The 20516-nt window shown below is 40.4% G+C and overlaps 1 protein-coding gene across 1 annotated transcript in view; it reads right to left on the bottom strand.

The window, feature by feature from the left end:
* Positions 1-293: 293 nt before the first annotated feature.
* Positions 294-20516, bottom strand: part of OTULINL (OTU deubiquitinase with linear linkage specificity like) — a 51201-nt gene continuing 30978 nt past the window's right edge. The window contains exon 8 of the mRNA XM_056331108.1: positions 294-804. Coding sequence (XP_056187083.1) covers positions 676-804 — 129 coding nt within the window. The 3' untranslated portion in view covers positions 294-675. The remainder of the gene's footprint in view (positions 805-20516) is intronic.

Consider the following 20516-nt stretch of genomic DNA (forward strand, 5'->3'; position numbering starts at 1 on the left):
CCGTCGCTGCGGCTGCGAGCGGCTCCGGGAGGGGGAGGCGTCCCCGGGGCGTGGCGGGCCGGGGCGTCCCCGGGGCGGGGGGGGCGTGGCGTCCCCGGGGCGGGGGGGGGCGTGGCGTCCCCGGGGCGGGGGGGGCGTGGCGTCCCCGCCGCAGCTGCGGGGAGCGGGGCCGTCCCGGGGGCAGCCGCGGGGAGCGGAGCCGTGGCGCTCGCGGAGGGGCCGCTGGGCTGTGCTCGCCCCGCGCGGCGGCGGGGCTTCGGTGGGGTGCGTTGTGCTCCGGGGGTCGCGTCTGGTTTGGCGCGTGCTGCGGTGGCGTGCGGTAGGGCGGCGGGCCTCCCGGAGCGCGGCCGGTGCTTGGGATCCACGTGGCATAAAAGGGTTTCAATGAAAGCCCCCAAACGCGGAGACGACAGCGTTCTCGTCAATATAGGAACGGGGGGAAGCAGAGTTGCTTTTCGGTAGAGATGCTCCGTACAAAAACACTCGTGGGGAAGCCCCGTGCTCTCAGGATGCATGGATATATGGGACAGCCATCGTGCGGCGCTTCTCAGGGGCTGGAAGTCTTCCAGGAGCAAAAAATCTCAAAAGACGTCAGCAAATTCTGATGCACCTTTATTACAGGATAGAAGCATACATAGAGAGTAAATTATAAACCTTTTCAAAATGACATGCTACTCAGGGTGAAGCATACCCAGTACTATTAAAAATGTAATATTGAGGACAGTAAAAAGTAGGAAAGCTGTGTTGTAGAAAGAAGTCCACTGATCTCCGAGCGTTTTGGAGAGTGTTCACTTGAAATTGGGCCTGAAAATGGAAGAAAAAGTAGTCTTCGTACCAGAATTCTACTCATAAGAATACACTTTCTCTAAGTAATACGAGCGATGTGAAGACTGGTGGAAAACAACTTGCAAATATGCTGATAGTAAAGGAATGTGAATTAATATGATTTTTTTAAAATCCATTTATTAGGGAGAACATTTTAAAGGTGGGGGTCTGGTAGTAAAACCTATAAAAGGGTCAAATGGCAATGGTAAGTAATTTGCAACATCGTGAAACTTTTAAGTCGCTTAAAATTGATGGACATTTTTGTATACAAGTTTTTTCTGTTTCTTTATTCTTGAGACGGAAGGAAGTATCATCACAAATGTTTGAAAAAAAGCATTACCTTAATTTTTCTTAATCACTGCTTTTCTTGTGGATTAAATCTTTGTTGGATTGCTCTTGACAATGACACCTCCTTTGAAAAAAATCTTTGTTTGAACAACTGTTTGACCAAGAGGATTGTTTCAAAATGCATCCTTGTTTCACATCGGCCACTTCAGAACTACTCGGGCTCAAACACCTAGTCCACTTAAAATATACCCAACTGTTTCCTGTGTTCCTATAATTAAAATAATTTAGATTGATTAGCATTTAGGAATCTTTGCAGTTGCCTGCTTTTTAAGATTAGGTTTTTTATTTGTTTACTTGTTTGTTGCCCACCTTTAAATGTAGGTGAAGTTGCAACCCAGATCTAATTCTTCATGATGAGCAAAATTATGAGTATTATAAAAAGATGCTGTAAAATACATGAACCGTACCTGAGTTCTGAAATGAAATTTGAAAATTCTGTGCTTGCTCTATTTGGAACTGCTTCCTTGTAACAAAGTTCCTAAACAGGAAATTATATTTCCTTTCTCAAAAATTATTAAATGAAAACCATTCTATGATGTTGTGCTGCTTTACAGTAATGCTTGCCATGTGAACATGAAAAAATGGGTGTAATCTTTTTTTTATTTGGTATCTGTCTGCTTACAGATGGGGCTTATGTCAATCACATGACTAATTTTTTTTTCTCTTCATCACAAAAAGACCAAACTTAAATACTCATTTTTTTTGCCTGATTTTTCCTGATAAAACTTTGTGTTTACATTAACTGAAAAAAAAATATTCCAAGTGTCATTGGCTGAATAAATAAATTCAACAGGATACTCCACACTCTTTGCCCAATGCTCCCTCCACAAGAAAAACTGGAAAAAGTTCATAATCTTCAAATTGGATATATTGCATAGTTGAATTGATAAAGATGATTCAAGGGAATATTAATCAGTTCAGCCTTTATATAAACTCCTTTTAAAAATGAGGGTTTTCTCTGCCTCCTTTAAACAATATATTGCAAGCATATGTGAAATCTATTTTTTTTTTAGCAAGGGGTATTTTGGGGTTTACTGTATATATATAGTAGGCATACCAGATATATGGTATCTGGAAATAATGGAAAGTTCCTTGACACGTTTCGCAAGATCAAGTGTGGCAAAAGAGTTGTGTATTAGTCATTGCTTTCCAGGTTGCAGATACTCAAAGAATATTTTCAGCTTGCAAATAAAAACCAGTGTCTTAGGGGCTGAATGCACTAGCTGTCAAAGAGCCTGTAACAACAGTAAATAATTTAATGATAAGGAAGAAGAAACAGGTATAATGACAGTGCAATAAGAATTTATACAGATATGTCTAGAGTACTGTAGATGAAACAAAGCAAAACACCTTTTTTTTTTTTTTTTTGTACAAGTGCCATCAAGTTCAAAAGACAAAAGGACTTGAGTATAAAGTCCTGAAGTTTGCTTTCAAAAGACTATGGAAATGATGAACTGTTGTTTTCTCAGATGATCTGTTTTTAAACAAACAGATGCCTCACAACAGACAGACCCCTTTTGTTATTTGTATATTCAGTTCTATATTCTAATAGGTATGTTTAATTTAAAAAATTAGTCTCATTTGCTCAAAGTATGTAACATTTCTGAGCAGCAGATATACATAAAATATTAAGTGTGTTACATAAAACAACAACGCAGTGTTTATGGGTTTTTTTGTACACAGCTGCTTCCAGTATTTTGCATTGACATTCAAGACTAATGTTAGTCATAATTACTTTAATTTAGAGCTTGGGCCATGGGTGGTCACCCATATCCATTGACAATGCTGTATTTTCCAACAGAGGACAATTGGCCTTTGCAAAGTCTTCAGGGCAGAGGTAGCATCTTGCTTTTATAGATAATAGATATATGTGCATGGATTACAAAAATACTGAAATTACAGATGCTAAGAAGGAGGTCCACAGGATTCTGTTGAATTTCGGAAGTTAGTTTGAGAGAACAACATTGACATACTCGGAAAAAAAGTCAACTGTATATTAAGGTCAAGCTAGATAGATGTACCTATACAGAAAAAAATGGAGCAGCTGTTTACTTTTGTTGAAGATATCAAAATACTCGTTTCACTTTAAGAGTTTGTTGGGGTTTTTTTCTTGAGAATGGGGTTTAAGCAGAATTTAGACGTGTAAACCCAAGATCTTTGTATTACTCCCCAAGCACCTAAAACTTGTATTTTCAAACTTCCATCTGCAAAATTGGCAGATAACTAATTATCACTGAAGTCTACAGTAAAAACCCAAAGCCATGCCTGTTGTCCTGTATGTGATCTATTAATAGCTCAGATTGTTTCACTTAGAAATCTAATTCTCCTGTTGCCATGATTTCCAATGGGAAGGCTGTATAGCTCCTATAGAGGTGAGATTCAACCTCCTAGCTGAAAACAAAATTGAGATTTCAGTTCTCAGCTCCAAGGTACCAAGGTCAACCCCAAATCGTGTGAACATGAATGAAGAAGATCAGTGAGCACTACTGTTAGTATAATGCAATTCTGTGTTATATGAATAACTCATAGTTTAGCAAGAACATGTCTATGGGATGCTGATTCAATCTGGAATGAGTTCCACAGGGTTTACTTACTGCTGGAAGTTGGCCATACCCTTTTCTAAGTCTAAAGTACAATTCTTCAATTTTGCCATTACGGGTAAAAGCATATATCCCGAAATAGATTAAAAAAAAAAAAAAAAAACACCACACAAAAAAAAAAAACCCACATAAAAACAACAGCAAAAAATCAATTGGTAGATACCAAAACTGAAGAAAATATTGCCTAATATACTTTTGCCCAAAATGCTTGTAATTCTCTAACTAATTTTTTCCTATTTTCAGGCTGAGATGCTGAAAGGATTGCAAAGCACACAGTGAAGCAGCAGCAGCACATGGTATTTTGGGATTCTGACTTCCTCAGCTCAGGAGAGTTAAGGATCTTTGCAAGGCAAACCTTTCCACCTGCAAGACTCTAAAGGAGTTACATGGAATGACAAAATGCATCAGTGTTCATTGCATACAGCTTTGTATGGGAAACCAGACCTTGATTACTGACTGACATACATATTATTCTCTTCTAAAAAGACTTTATTAGTAGTGTCTGTGAGGAGGAGGTGGAGTGTTCAGGATTGCTTGGAATGTTTGGTCTTTTTAATGTAAGTTTACAAATAAGAACTTTCTATGTATAGTTTCATTTGGATTAATTTTTTAATCATTTTATCTGAAGCAGCTTTACCATGCTTTTAAAAATTCATGAAAACAGACAACAAAGACATTTGGTGTAATACAAGAGATCATATTTTGCAGGTCTGAAATATTTTTGTACTTGGTACTTTATGGTAAGGGATGCTAGCAACTGAGGTCTTGCTACAAAAAGAACCCATCAGACACCCTGAAAAAATACTGTGTTTTTACCTGATTTTATGCATGTTGGTGCTTGCCAGCAGTTGTCATCTTCTTTGCTAAACTAATTACAGTGCACTAACTTGAAAATTACTCCAAAGTTTTCAGAAGTACAATTAGAAACCTTTCTGTGATCAGTTCTGCTTGTGACTATAGGGGAATACCATTCAGAAGAAAATAGATGGGGAAACCCAGCAGTAGAAGTCAAATGGGCAATACAAAATCCGTGACATACTTCTGTAATTACATGTTACTTGTGTGGGGTTTTGGCCTCTTCTTATTCTTTTTTTTTTCCCCATGTTGGAGTTTTTGAAGAAGTAGTCTTAGAAATACTGTCTCCTACCTTGTACATGAAGACAGGTATATATACATGCTGCTTTCCGCTTTCACAGTTTTCGGTTTTATATTTTATTAAGTGAGCTCTAAACTGGCATGCTGCTGTCTGTCAAGCAAAAAGGCAGTTCCCGCACGCTGTGATCCTTTTCTAAATGACTGAGAAAAATATGTAGGTTGTGGCTTTGGTGCAGTGGGTGGTTTTTTTCAGTCCCCTCAACAGAAAATGGAGCATGTGTGAATCAAATCAATATAACCTGTACAAACTGTCACTATTTTTCATGATGCACCAGTCTAAACAATTAAAATAACAAGCCTTCACAAAAAGAAAAGTCACCTTTAAAAACCTGCTTCATGGTTTTTCTGAACAAGCTTAGTTTGCACATTTGAAAATGCATGAAGATTAAAATGAATAAATATATTGTCTAAGTATTTGACAAAAATACTATTTAAAGAAATTGCAATATGAGGTAGCTAATTTTTTTCATTTTTAAACAAAGAACAGCTCATGTCCCCTAATTGGAAAATACACACAGATTTTTTTTTAGAATACTGTCAGTATAATTGGTTTGTCAGAGTAAGCCAGTAATACTTCCTACTGACTGTTGCCCAGACCAAGAACACTGGTACTGGCTCAATTAATTAACTAAAGCTCCCTGAACAATTTGTGTCTTTCATTCCTTTTTTCATTTCCAGTTTCCACATTTGAAAAAAAGGAGAGGAAAGGGAGGTCTGCAGAAACCAAATCATGATACTAAGTGCAAAATGCCAGCATTTTTATGAGACAAAAATTGGAGAAACATACATATGGAGGTAGCCCCATCTTCTCCACCCATAGTATCAAATATATATTTCCTTTATTGATTGCTTGAATATTCAGTTTTCTTTCAGCTTGCAGAGAAGGTTTAGCATTAAGAGTTACTGCTCCAGGTCTTACATTTAATCTGCAAAAGACATATGCATTTTTCTTCTACTGTAAAGAAGAAAACAACTGGGTATTTTTTTCATAAGATAGCAGGAAAAAAAGGAGCTTTTTGCTTGTATAAAAGAGTGTGGTCACTGCTGCTGCTAAAACTGACTCCCTGTTAGTGTGAATGAATTCATTGCTATCAGTAGACTTCTGAAGTTACCTGAATGCAGCTGTGAAACAGCCTGTGAGCTGGATTGCATGTCTAGGGAAAGCACTTGGGCTGTGAGCTACACAACAGCTTCTGACCTGCAACATCAGGCTGTTTTTTTCCCAGGGAAAATTTCTGCTAGTAGGGTTTGTTGACACAGGTCTCAGTTGAGAAGCATGCAGTTGGTGGCAAGGCTACCAGCTTCTCCTTTGAAATGCTGTGACTTCCTCTTGAGTGAGGAAGATCATGAATCTGCCTGACCACCTGAGAGTAATAAGGCAGATGAAAGACCAACAGTGAGAAGCAAAACGGCTGTATGGAGTTGCCAAGAGAAGTGATCAAGATGAAGTGGTGAGTTGCAGCATTCTGCCTAGTGAGTCTGACATGTCTGCATCCATCACATTGGCTAGGATATGTGATAAACACCAGCGCACCCACCAAGGAGCACAGAGATAGCACCCTCATCAGCTGTGTTGATGGCAAACCTGCAAGCCTGGCTCCAACTAAGGAGCGGTGTCTTTTGTAGTCAGATGTATTTGGTGATGTAGTGTGCCATTAAGGTCAAGGCATCAAGAGAAGCAGCCTTCAGCTGAGTTGAAAGAATGACACATCCCAAAGACCTCTCAGAGTATGCAAGCTCCACCATAAAAATTGTAATTTACTGTCAAAAATCAAGAAACTAAGTGACTTTTGCTACAGCACTGAAATTCATGAGTCCCCTTTACTGTTCTATAAATGAAAAAGTGGCATTTTACTCTAATGAGTCAACAGATCAGCCTCAAGATCTTTTTTAGTTCATTAATCAAAAGACCTAGATCCATTCATTTGGCAGAAATCCCTCTCAGCTGATGTTCATTAAGTCTACCTAATGAACAAGCCTTTGGAGGTGCTTAAATGTGGCTGCTCTTGCAAACACTTGCTTGAAACAAGGAATGTATTTATGCCTGCTCTGCAGTTACTCTCCAGCTGACCAGCTTTTTGGGCTCCTACTTGTTGATGCTGGTTCTTGTCTTTTGTGTTTGGTTCTTGCCTCCTGACAAGATACAGCTCTCCATTTCTGCCTTGACCTTGCATCAGCCTTCCTCACTGAGGAAGACCAGTGCTACCGAAGCCCTTGCCCGTTACCCCTCTGCTGGCTGTGGTACTAGAATTGGCTTTGTGGATGGTGTAAACCTGTTTTTTTCTCTGAGTGCAGCTGGCAACCTACACTGGCTTCCACCAAGAAGTAGACTGTAAGTCTCAGCCACAGCATAAACTCTTTACTGTGGTACTTTTCTTAAACCTTCTTAATTCATACAGAAAGCTTTTGGTTAAAAAAATAGTATTTCTATAGAAGGGCTGAGCTGATCCATGAGATATGCTGAATCAAAATAGAGATCCTGTGCGGGTTTGTAACAGTAGGATTAAGTCTCTGAGCAGCAGCTCACTGCCTTACACCCACACACACACACACCCAAGGAATAGCAAAGGAATACCAGAAACACAAAGAAGCCCATATTACAGTAAGCAGTAATGACATCCACTACCAAATTAAACAAGTAAATCAGAACATCCTCTGTGACAGAAGGAGGAAAAAAAAAAAAAAAACAAACCCCACCACCCAAACAGTCAGAACAGGAACTGGATTCTTCCAAGCCATCTCCTCAAGCAGTGTAGAAAAAAGACAGAAGATAAATAAGATCAGTATAATGTTTAACTTTAATTAAAGAGACAAGAGACCTAGCAAGAATATTCCTAAAGAAAAGTGGTTGCATATTTTAACTTACATGTCTTTCATATATCTATCTCTTTATAGCTAATAGTTCCTCCATAATTCTGATGGATGAACTTTGTTAATTCTTGATTCAATTATTTTTTGAAGTTATGGATTTCTTTACTGAAGATCTCATGTAGAAAGCTACACATGCATTTAGATTATAAATTACTTGCCACCATTGTAAAATAGTATTTACCTATATTTAAATGTTTCCCAAATACCTACTTTTATTAGGATATGTAGCTGTTGCTGCTGTTTCAAGTACAAGAAAGCACAAAAATATCACTAGTTCATTTCTTAGTTGATGCTAGAATAGTTTGCTTTTAACAAGTGTTTAACAAGCTTTAATGCCACAGTGAACTTCTAGCAGGCAAACAGCTAGCTGTGATTTCAATTCATTTGTGTCCGTCCCCCACCCTGGATTAATACCATCTACTTCTGCATTTCCTAGTCAAGTCAGTTGAATGTAATTTGGCATCTGATTAAAAAACAAAAAATTGTGTGTATTTCTCACATTACTGAGTAAAAAAAAAAAAAAAAAAAGAGGCATTTTTTAACCTTGTTTCTTCTACACTTTTGCTTCTGCATAGGCTTTTAGCAGCCTCCATTGCTTTGAGCCAGAGTCAGTCTAATACAAAGCTGATTTGTGTATATTTTTCACTCACTGCTTTGCCTTGGTGGTAAATCCTAAGTCTTGTCTAACATCTTCCCTGTCTTCACTTTCCTCTCCCTGTCTTATTTTGCTATGGCACTTCTCTTGGGAGGTGTTGGGGTAACTCCCTTTGGCAGCGTGGTTTACTCCACTATTGCTGAGAATTCTTGACCCTAAAATAACAGGGAAGACAGTGAAGTCCCCTTACTGTAGCCACCCAAATCCAATGTCAGATATATGCATTGGAACAAGAAGGAGTAAGCAGAGCAAAGCTGTTTCTGAATAATGTGGCTTTGGCAAGGCTCCCTGCAGTGTAAGACCCTGCTGAATGGTAAACTTTCTGACTGCTGCTCAATGACACCTAATTTTCCACATTTTAAAGAGTTTACAGAGGGCCAACGTGCCATTTTAAAGCTCCGGAGCTCTGAACATTTGAAGTCCCATAAAGAAAGCAGGGAGAACTAACTCTGGGGATACAAGGTCATTTGGAAATTAGTTGCCCTGGATTAAATTCACACATGTGAATTCACCTGGCAGGAGTTATGTCTCAGTCTCAGTCCAACAGATATCAACAGCAAAGTTACGAGTAATTTTAATGATCCCAGGCTACTACCAAAGACACCTCAGTGATTTAGGGAGTGTTTGCAGGGCTAATGCTGAATGAAATTCTAAAGTATCGTTGTTATCACCTGCTGTCATTGGTCATCTCCTCCTGCATTATTTGTGTGGTTTCGTTGATAAACTCTTCTTTGACGTGGCAATCTGATAATATCAGGATTTGCAGCTGTCTCTGCCCTTATTTTAAAATGACATGACCGTTGTCTGAAATTACTTTTGGCCTCAAATCTCATGGTCGTGGTCCCTCTCACTGGGTTCAAAGACTAAGGATTCCTGTTCTGCTTCAGTGACTGACCAAAATTAGTTTGACGGCTGGGGAAAAAGCTGTTCTGATTCAAAATGATCTTTGACATATGAACTGAGAAGGCTGTCATCTTGGAACGTAGGTTTGGGCAGGATCTGCACTCTAACTTACATAGGCACAACAGTTACATGGTCCAAGCACCAAGCAGCAAAGTTTCTTATTAGAGTACACACTAGTCACTATGGAATAATGGTAGCAAATTGCATTCTAAATGGATTTTGGAGGCAATAGCATCTGAATATATTAAGAAATTGAACTGCTCTTTTAAAAGACAATTTCCTTGTGGGTGTTTAAAATTAATCTATGGTGATTATCTTGTAGTCAGAAAAACTGAACAAAGAGCTTGTAATTTCAAGAGCATAAATCACCCTCTTTAGTTTTAGAAGGGCTTTTCCTCATCCTTCTCCTTGAATGCATGGGCCTGAACGAGCCACAGGTGCCCTTGGTCCATCCATTCCTGAGAGTCTCATGGTGGGGTCCAGGCAGGCTCTGGAGTAAAGGGGAAGGCAGCTGGGTGGTGAAGAGCACAGAGACATCATCTCAGTGAACTTCCAGCTACTGATAAATACCACTTCTTCAGAAGATCATCTACGTTCAGAAAGTGGCTGGTTCCCAGCTCTACCAGGTTTCCAGCCATATGGCAGCATACCAGTGTGGAAGGAGAATGCTGCTTGGGAGATGACTCACCCACAGCAATGCCAGAGTTTTGCAGAGCGCCAGAAGTGCTTCAGGTGGGTACTTGGCTTTAGACTGAGACAGTAAGCCCTTTTGAAACTCATGTTTAAGAGAGCTGGTGAGTATCTGTCTTGATACTCAAACTGGGGTTTAATGCCATGTGCCATCCAACCTTTGGTTAATAAGGCAGAGAGGACACAAGTTCAAAGTATTCAGGACTTCACTAAGACCATTAAAATGGACAAAATGCAAATTAATGAACACTTACTGGCTGAAAAAAAAAAAAAAAAGTCGCTGACACGCAATTTTTAAGCATTTATTTACCTGCTTTCCTTATTTTTGTCTGTTCTTTGAATTTAAATTGCATGTCTGATTTATGTTTTCACAGAGGAAGTGAATTCCTTCCTACTAGAGCTAAACTTTCATAAAGTGCAAAGGGAAAAAGAAACTAAGCTAAGGGGTCACCCGTGTCTTCTATTTCTGTTTAAGAGAGATAGTGAATGTACCTCATGCAATGTGACCAGCAAGTAGGGTGATACACTTCTAAGGAGAAAATAGACTAATGCATATAGTGTTCTGCCACTTTTGCACAGGGATGTGGTGAAGTTGTTCAAGTGGATTTCTACTGTCCACTTGTGTGAGTAAAATGATGTTTCAGCTAGCTCCATGTTTAAAAATCAAGACCGTTGAAGGGGAATGTTAAATCTGAGAAATTTCAATAAAGTTGGTAACAAAAGAAAAAGACACAAGGGTGGAAGATGATGTCTAAACAGACTAAATGTTGTGATAAAAATTCGCTCAGGACCAATACAGGAAGAAAGGAAGAGGTAACCAAGTTTCTAGGTGCTTGAGAATTTTATACTGAGGTTTTCCATCTATAGTTTTACCTTAAATGATTCCAAAGACTGGAAATACAATATTGAACCTACAGATAGGTAGACAAAGTGTGAATGTTGCCAGTGTTAACAAGGAACAATAAAATGCAACGGTGCTCTAAAATGCAACCTGATATTGTAAAAAACAGCTTGCTGCTACTGCATTTATACAACTAGGTACTAACATGCACACTCAGGAAATAACTTATATACAGAAATATAGAAAATAACAGATAAAACAGGAGTAAGGAATTTAACCTGTTAGGTGAAATTCCTCGATACCATTTTATCTGTTGATTTTCATGTAGTTTACTATGGCAGTGAATATGAGTGTTTAACTTCATGTCAAGTTTTGTCTCCATCCCCTGCATTCCTTCATGAAGGACCTGCACACTTTAAAGGCTGTTATGAAATTATTTCTGGTCTTTAGATATGATCAAAAACTCTCTTTTGTATATCTCCTAATGCTAACTCCTCCCCTTCAAAGAAATACTAGCATCTAATTTGAAACTTATAATGTGTAACAAGTTTACAGAAAGTCTTCACTTCAATGTTTCTGTGGTGGTTGCACAGAAAATAGTGAGGGAAAAAATAAACTGGGCATGAGGTTGTCCTGGTTTCAGCTGGGATAGAGTTAATTTTCTTCCTAGTAGCTGGTACGTGCTGTGTCTTGGATTTAGTATGAGAATAATGTTGATAGCACACTGATGTTTTAGTTGTTGCTAAGTAGTGCTCACTCTAAATCAAGGACTTCTCAAGTTTTCCATGCTCTGACAGTGAGGAGGTGCACAAGAAGCTGGGGGGGAGCGGAGCCAGGACAGCTGACCTGAATGAACTGAATTCCATACCATAGAATATTGTGTTCAGTATATAATTTGGGGGGAGTTTGCTGGGGCTGCCGATCCTTGCTGGGGGACTGGCTGGGCATCGGTCAGCTGGTGGTGAGCAACTGTATTGTGCATCACTTGTGGGGTTTTTTTCCCTTTGGGTTTTATTCCTCTATTCTTCTCTCTCCTTTTTATTACAATTGTTGTTGTTGCTATTATTTTATTTTACTTCAGTTATTAAATTGCTTTTATTTAAACCCACGAGTTTTACCTTTTTCCCAGTTCTCCTCCCCATCCCACTGGGCAGGGGTGGGGAGCAATGAGTGAGCAGTTGTGGGGTACTTAGTTGCTGGCTGGGGTTAAACCATGACAGCGGTGATTGCTGTGTGTTGTATTGGTTTCTTGATCAGCTGTGTGCAGAAAGTTACCACTGTCCTGTGAAACACTTTCTCTCTATTAATTATTAGCTGCTTTGGAGGTCGGTATAATGAGCTTTTCTTATATCTTGTGCCTCACATTGCATCTGCTTGGAAGGCATTAACAGACAAGTGTTCCATGGAAAAGAATATGGCTTAGAGAGCTTCCAGCAGAGAAAACCTTTGTGAGCACCCCCTCACGATTTTTATCACACATTGTTCCTATGTTATTGGTGGAGAACATAAATCCTTGTAGCTGATCTCCCCTTCAGAATCCTCCAGGGCTTCCAGGTTTTTAGCTTGAATTTCTCTGTATTTTCTCCAGGAGGCAGTCTGGCCATTCCCAATTAAAATAAAGATTTTCTCCCTTTTTCATAGGTAAATATATATTTATTTTTTTTTAATTAAGTTATTTCTTGCACTTAACTGGCTAGTACACAACTCTGCCTCTGCTTAGAGTAAACTTCTTCCCTTTCCTTTTTTTTGTGGTTTCTTTCCATTTTTGCAGAGGAAAAATCAGGAATCCTCAGATAAGCAAAACTGAAGAACTGTGAGCACTTGGTGGCTGAACTGCCACAGGGCAGAAGAAAATGGGGGGCTGTCCTGGTTTCAGCTGGGACAGAGTTAATTTTCTTCTTAGCAGCTGGTGCAGGGCTCTGGCTTGGATTTGGCTTGAGAACAACGTTGACAGCACACTGATATTCTAGGTTGTTGCTGGGTGATGTTTATGCTAAATCAAGGACTTTTCAGTTCCTTGGGCCCTGCCAGCGAGAGGGCTGGAGGGACACGGGAAATTGGGAGGGGACACAGCCAGGAGAGGTGACCCCAACTGGCCAAAGGGATGTTCCATACCACATGACGTCATGCTCAGTATATAAACTGGGGGAAGGAGAAGGAAGGGGGGACATCTGACATTATGGCGTTTGTCTTCCCGAGTAACCGTTACACATGATGGAGCCCTGCTGCCCTGGGGATGGCCGAGCACCTGCCTGCCCATGGGGAGCGGTGAATGAATTCCTTGCTTTGCTTTGCTTGTGTGCAGCTTTTGCTTTCCCTATTAAATTGTTCTTACCTCAACCCCTGAGTTTTACATTCCTTTCCGATCCTCCTCCCCATCCCTCTGGGTTTGGGGAAGTGAGCGAGTGGCTGCGTGGGGCTTGGTTGCCAGCCGGGGTTAAACCATGGCAGGGGCATATTCCAAGTGAGTATAAAATTGCTCTGTGATCCTTTGCTCAGCACAAGGAGTCTGCTGTAAACAAGTGTGTCCTTCCACTTAGAGGCCAAACTGATCCTGTACCTGAAATGCAGTGTAATAAATAAACAGACGTTCTCAAAGTGGCATTAAAAGCTCAAAATTCTCACATATTGTTCAGTTAGCATTGAAGAAAAAAAGGGAAAAAACAGAGAAGACAAGCACCTGAAGATACTCCAGATTTATCTTGCAATTTGAACCAGACAGTTCAAGAAGTTGAACCACGCTATGACCAGTTCATATGCGTTCATCACCACCTTTAAAAACAATCCTTGCTTTATCTGCTGCTCTCAATACCAACGACTACCTCTGAAGATAGTGAATTTAAACCCCCACCCCCCCAACTGATATGAATCCCCATGAGATCTACTATTTCTTGTCTACGTGTTTGTCTGCATGTTTGGAGCTGGCACCACTAGAGCTGGAGGCTGCCTCACCACTCCAGCTAGGTTCGTGACCATTTCACTGATAGATTGAGAATCCCTAGAAGTGACAGATTCACGTACGCTCTCCTGGAAAGGAAAATGGAGTGTCCTTGCCATTCCATATGTAATGTAAAGTGAACACAGAGTATCGGTGGCCTCAGGTAGTAATTGAGGGAAGCTGCTCGCATTATACTGTTTGTGGGATGGATTTAGCCCATCAGAGCCTTCCGCAGTGAGGGGCTGGCTGGTCTGAGGTTCCTGGGGCACGGAAGGGTGACTGAGATACTCCTCATACAGGTTTCCTTTGAAGCTTGTTTTCAGGGATGAGCTAGCAGCACTGAGCACGACAGTATTGGAAACCCGTACCCAATTCTGATCCACTTGGTGGCTGGATCTGAGGCTTAGTGGCCTGCTTGTATTTGGAGATTTTATGATGGGAAAAGTCCTTAAGCCTTTTCTCTCTCAAGGAAGAGTGTATCTAAGAAGTGAGTCTTCTGGAAACTCAGCACAGCAGAAGACCAGACATAGGATTTACGTGGTTTTTTTCTGGAGCTGTTCATCCTGTCCTGAGAAAAGTGCTAAATTAATCTTAGCATTGTCTTTAAAGGGTGAATTTTCCTCCAATCCTGTCGTCAAAATGTCAAGCAAGCAAAAATGACAGTGTAAAGGAGATGGTACCCCAAGAAATACCTTCAGGTCCTTTACATGAAGTATATTGCAGTTCCTGTTGTGCTCCAGTGGATCCATGTAGTATCTGAACAGAGATTGTATTTACAGTCACAATTTACTGTGGGCAGTGGAACTCACTAGTTCCTAATTTGATGTATTCTGTACGCTTTATTATTCTCCACATAAAGCCAAAGCCTTCCATACTTCTCTCTGAAACACTAGTGCTTTTTGTGGGTTTTTGCAACAATAGAATTGTGGGCTTAGCACTTTCATCCAGAAGATAGTGAATGTTTGAGCATGTCTATCTGCCTAGCAAGTAGTTGTTGTACCCTCTCCCATCCCTCACTTAAGGTTTAGAAGTTGCTATGAATTCAATATTTTATGGGCAGAAGAGACACACCTACCACGCACAAATAATAAGGAAACATTCCCTGCAAGACAGGTTTTATTTTAAAGTTCTTGGGTTATTCAGATAAGCTGCGTCAAACAAAAGAAATTAAACGGAAGGGAAAGATTTCACATCAGCAGAGAACAAGCCTCAAAGCAGCTGTGAGTCATTGCTTACGGAAGGTGTAAAGGGAAAGTCCGCTCCAGCCAGGAGGCTGCTGCATTGCTGGTCCACCCATGCGCCTCGCCCAGTTCTTCGCTTCGGGTGTATGTATTTTATGTGAATATATATGCAGACAATCTCTAAAGGTAAGATCCCCATTATTTCATGCACCTGATCTTCCTAGCACATTCTGAAACAAATGTCCAAAGCCTGTACAGGTAGAACAACTTGATGGTAACTCATGAAAGGAAGAAGTTGCAGGATGTTTCTGCCATTTGTTTTCTGGTAACATCTGCAAATATTTGGCACTGCCAGACTCGGATGCTGTTACCATCTGGTCATCCATTCTTAAATCTTAACCCCCTGCCTCTTGGTGAACACCAGCTCACAACAAGGAGTTCAGTCTGGTCAGAGAGACGCCCTCACCTCTTGTCTACAGTTTTCATTGCTGACAAATCGCTCTGGAGCAAGACTTGCAAGGTCCTGTAGAAAGACCTGGAAAACTTTATCTGTACGCTTGTAGAGAAGCTTTTCCAGTTAAAAGATTTTTATTCCTTTCTTAAATCTCCTGGGTTAATGTGAGGACTCTGCTTGTAATTTGAGATTGATTCATTAGACTGAGCCTGAACAGTGTAGCGCTCCAGTAGCCTGTCAACACTCGAAATGCAGAGAGTGCAAAGACTTAAAAGATGCTGGTAATTCTGTAGCATTGGAGCAAATCCTTTCCATCTCTTTTCAGGGCAGAATTTACATGCCTAGGATGAGTGGTACAGTAACAGTGGGCTGCTGCTTCTCTTTGCCTTTGGGAAAACTAGTCATCTGGGGTGATGCTCCATTCTGGCAATAGATAACTGATCTGGTGTTGTTTTTACATTCTTCTTCTGTTTCTTTGTCTGGATTCTTCATTTGTCTCTCTAGACTTTTAGGGTATTTGTTTTTTGATGACCGCTGCTAGACCATTTTTCTATCTTAGGCTTATTTGTATCTTTATTGGAATCAGTCAATCATAAAAATCCAAACACAAGCCTACGGTGTGACCCCCTTTTTTAGATCACAGAAAAAGCTAAACCGCGTTTATGGTCCTGATTTGCCCTGTCACACCCAGGACATGCAAATCCTGCTTCTGTTTAGCTGACCTTAATTTACCCGGTCCAAAGTTCTGCAGTCATTTATATGCAACATTCTATGGTAACACACATCATCTGGAGACATAAAACGTACCAAGTACATAAGCTAGCTGCGTATGTACTGCTGTCATGCTTAAAAATAGCCATAATCCTTAGGACCCAGTAAATTCCCTCAGTCCCCAATGGTTTGCAGCAGAACATGTGCAGAGAGAAGCAGCCATAGGCTTTGTGGGATCCCAGACCTAAAATGCTGTCACTATCTGGTGCTTCCCTGCCCATCTTATCAGCCTCTGACAGGACTGGCTGGCTGCATCTCAGACCAACCTTGCAGTTAGAGACAGGTTTGCCTTGGAGTGTGGAAAACGCTCGTCTACATTTCAGCTAAAAACCAGGATGCTTCTGTTGGGCGTGAAGACAGAGAAATCCAAGGCAGAAATGGAATTTTTCTATTATTTTCTCCTTATACAGTGCTCACGCAAGACTGATTCAAATGCTAAGCCCTGCGTAGTACTTGGAATACAAGAAGAAGGAGTTCATAATCACATCATGGGAGAGATGAAAAGACTGAAGATGAACCTTACAATGAGTGGTATCTGTTCAGTTTAACCAAGGAAAAGTTAGGGGTGATTTGATCACATTCTGTTAAGAAAATCAGTGCTTGCTGTTTGGCCTTCCAGTCTAACAGAAAAAGGTGTATCAGGGTTCAGTGACTGGTAGATGTAGTCATACAGCTGAAAAATGTCATATGCTCTTAAAAGTATAGATAATTCAGCAGTGGGTTAGCTTACTCAATGATTTTAAGATTAAATTTAATACCTTTTCTGAAAAACATGTTGTCCTTTGAACTAGAATAAAATTATGCAAGTCCAGCCCAATGTCCATACTTAACCTTTAAGTCTCACTGTTCAAACACCAATGAATTTAAGCACACTGAGACTCAAATGCTGGGAAAAGAACAGGTTGAACAGTTGGTAAACTCTGAACTAGGTGCTTTCCTGTCTGGCAAAAGAGGCATTTCCAGATAGAAACCTCATTTTTCACTTGCATTTTATAATACTGACATAATCCTGTCGCATCCTACCTTTTCTTAGTTCAGGTCTGCAGAAGGAGCTTGAGCGGCATTTGCTGTCTTGATGCATGCCTTCCTCAGGCAACAGGCCTGAAATTAATGTCAGGGATTCCCATCTGGTTGCAGGTTCTGGGATTGCAGTTCTCATCTGATCCCCATCAGAAGAGCTCACCCAGGCAAGCCAGGTGCTATGTTCAGCAGGGGTACATCAAGAGACTAGGCACTACTAAATCTGGACATGTACCACCTAGGAGATGATGGCATATATATGGAATGTGTGCTGGACCTGAGATATGGGACCACATTCTTCTTTCCCATTCAAGAACTCCTATTTTTCTAATAAAAAGTCTCCAAATTACTTTGCATTACTGTTCTAAACTGCCAAAAATGGTGAAATATTAACCTACTAATGTAACTCCATAATCTAAACAATCCTACTGCTATCAAAGTATCAGTTGCTTAGTTTTGTTTAAGAGTATCAAGCAGGTTGAACAGCTGAGATCCCAATTTCCAGCAAATAACCCACCTTCTCTTAAGACCCAGTACAACTTCCATGCACAGAGAGACTAGATGCCAGTTAAACTGTGTTTTAGACCACAGCTTTAAATTCAAAATATCTGTGATGACCTGGTGCACATCAATCAGCCCAGGATGAGAGATGAGACTGACAGTGTCAAGTCCTAGCTCTATGTAGCTTTTGTTAGTAAAAAAAATAAATACAAAATAGGACTCCCAGGTCATATGCCAAGACTGAAATACAGCACCAGGAATCTTGCACCTTGCAGACAGAGATCAGAGAAATATTTGGGATTCTCTCTGCTGTTTGTGCCCTTGATATAAGCTGAGGCCAGAGGGTAGCCACTGCACTCCTCTTTCCAATCGGCCTCCTCAAAACTGAAAAGAAAAAAAAACCAAACCAAAACCCAAAGAGGTCAGCTGTCTTAACTGAATTTGTAAGAGCAGGAGGCAAAGTGGCTCCACTTGAGGGCTGCAGATTTTAATGCTTGGCAAGAAACTGGGAATTTATAATTGCTGGCAGCATCTCAGAGGAATCATTTGCTTTGTTACTAAATTACATGCATCTAGGGCACTAAAATTATCTACAACTATGGTGTGTTTTTTTCAACAGCTTCAAAAATATAGTTGTCATGAAACTTCCCTGTTAATATCCATGTATTTTTCTATGAATATTTCACATTTAGGGGTCACAAAGGTACAGTCAACATACTGATATTCATTTACGTAATAGTGAGTCTCTGTGACGTGAGTATGCATGGATTACCATTGAGTTTTGACCAAGTTGACCAGAATAATCTTCAGTTTAGGACAGATACTAGCCTGGCAGCTAGGCAGACTTCCCAGCATCCCAAAGTACTCATCACCTTGGAAAAGGTGCTGCTTAGAACATAGCCTCTCAGATGCCAAACAGAGCCACCCCTACACACAGACATTTTGGAAGGGACCCGGGAGCTAACAATGAAGGCAGAGATCATAAAGAACCTAAGAAGTGATTATTTAAAGTCATCAGGATGCCAATAAATAATGTGTGAATTTGTGTTACGTGCTCTTGTACAAGGAATTTGACCACAGTTTCCTGAGCTTATCGCTCACTGTGAGAAACGGTGTCAGGCAGCGGGAGGGCATTGGGACTGCAAGGGACGGGACAGAAAAGGATGCTCATTGGTCAGATGAGAATAAAGCAGTGATCTCTCATCCCCCAGCACTCTTCAATAAAGCAAGCCATAAAGAAGGCTGGGCATGCAGGATCAAATATCAAGTATTTTCATATTTACTGAACAATATTAGGCAACCACATTATCACTGTATCGTGGCATTTGTGCTGCTTCCTTTACCCCTTGCTCTGCATGACTCAAGCCTAATTCCACCCCATGCTCCCCCAGGCTTGCTGTGCACCTCTATTCTAGTCATTGTGTTTCCAAAGAGAGGTGAAGTAGAAGTGACTTTGTTTTTCCTTTACATACCTTCACAGCTGGTAGCATCCCTCCCTCTTCCCAGCAAATTTCCAGAGCAGAGCTGCCACATGTATGGAGTTAGTAGGAATTTCAGGACTATGGTATGAAGAGATTTTAGTGATACCTTCTCCCACAGAATTCTATCTATCCTCCTTTAAGCAAAGAAAAAAAAAAAAGTACATTTTGCCTACTATGTGATGCATCTTGATCTACTTGATATTGCCTAGGTGGCAAAGAAAAGAACAGAGAATACTCATCAAAATTGGTATTTCATGCACTTAATTGTGCTGGAGTTTGATTCAGGTTTATGTCTTTTTTTAAAAAAGGGCAATAAAATATCCACCAATAAATAGGCTGGTGGCTTTCCACACAAAGGGTGTTCTTTTCTTCTTATTAAAATCATGTTCCTTCCTTTCTTCACCTCTCCTTGCATTTTCAAAGTCCTGGGCTACCAGCAGCTGTAACTCACACAGCTATAATTTGATTCCTGAATGTATAATATTTATTCTGTGCAGTACTCTGTATCCTTAGATTAATTACACTTGGGGGACTAAATGTTACAACCAGCTTTTCTGACTAATGCTGCTGTGAAGTCCCTTAATTAAGCTGCAGTTTGAAAAAATGTCTTTGATCCCTTTTTCAAATACCTCTGTACTAACATTTCTACTGTTTTGAATTGTCACACCTTTTTTTTTTTTTTTTTTTCTTTCCTTTAAGTAATTCAAAGAGCACTTCGATGTAGAAACATTTCTGGAACTGCCCAGAAGAGAACTAAAACTTTGTGCAGTTTACATGGTTTTTTTTAAATAGCCAGCATGATCTGCTTACATCTTTTGTCCAATACCCATGGATGCCTTGTGCTACTAAACCAGGTAGAGCATCACATGGTGGTTACTGCACAGTTTTGCTTGTGTGCACATGATTTTGGTGGAACTCTAAGGAATGTCTCATTCCAGATACTTACATCTGCAGCTTTCTCGAGTTATGCTCACATCAAATGCTGTGGCACCTGTAAGATGTGAAGCAGTTCACCTTGTGGGGTATGCTCAGGGTCTAAACTTTGACTCCCACTTTTCTCCTTATTTAGATAATATATTGTCATCTAGATGTCCATCACTGAGGACACACAAGCTCCCATGCTCAAAGCTAACTTGAGAAGACTAATGAGGAAGTTCAGCAACATTTCCCTGAATATACCTTTGGTGACCTTGAAGACAGATATACGGTCCGATTTGATCAGCCACACTCCCTGATGAGATGGGCTTTTCATGGCCTGTTAAACAAGAGCAAGTGGTTTCAC

Source organism: Falco biarmicus, chromosome 3, assembly GCF_023638135.1.
Source record: "Falco biarmicus isolate bFalBia1 chromosome 3, bFalBia1.pri, whole genome shotgun sequence".
Lineage (NCBI taxonomy): Eukaryota > Metazoa > Chordata > Aves > Falconiformes > Falconidae > Falco > Falco biarmicus.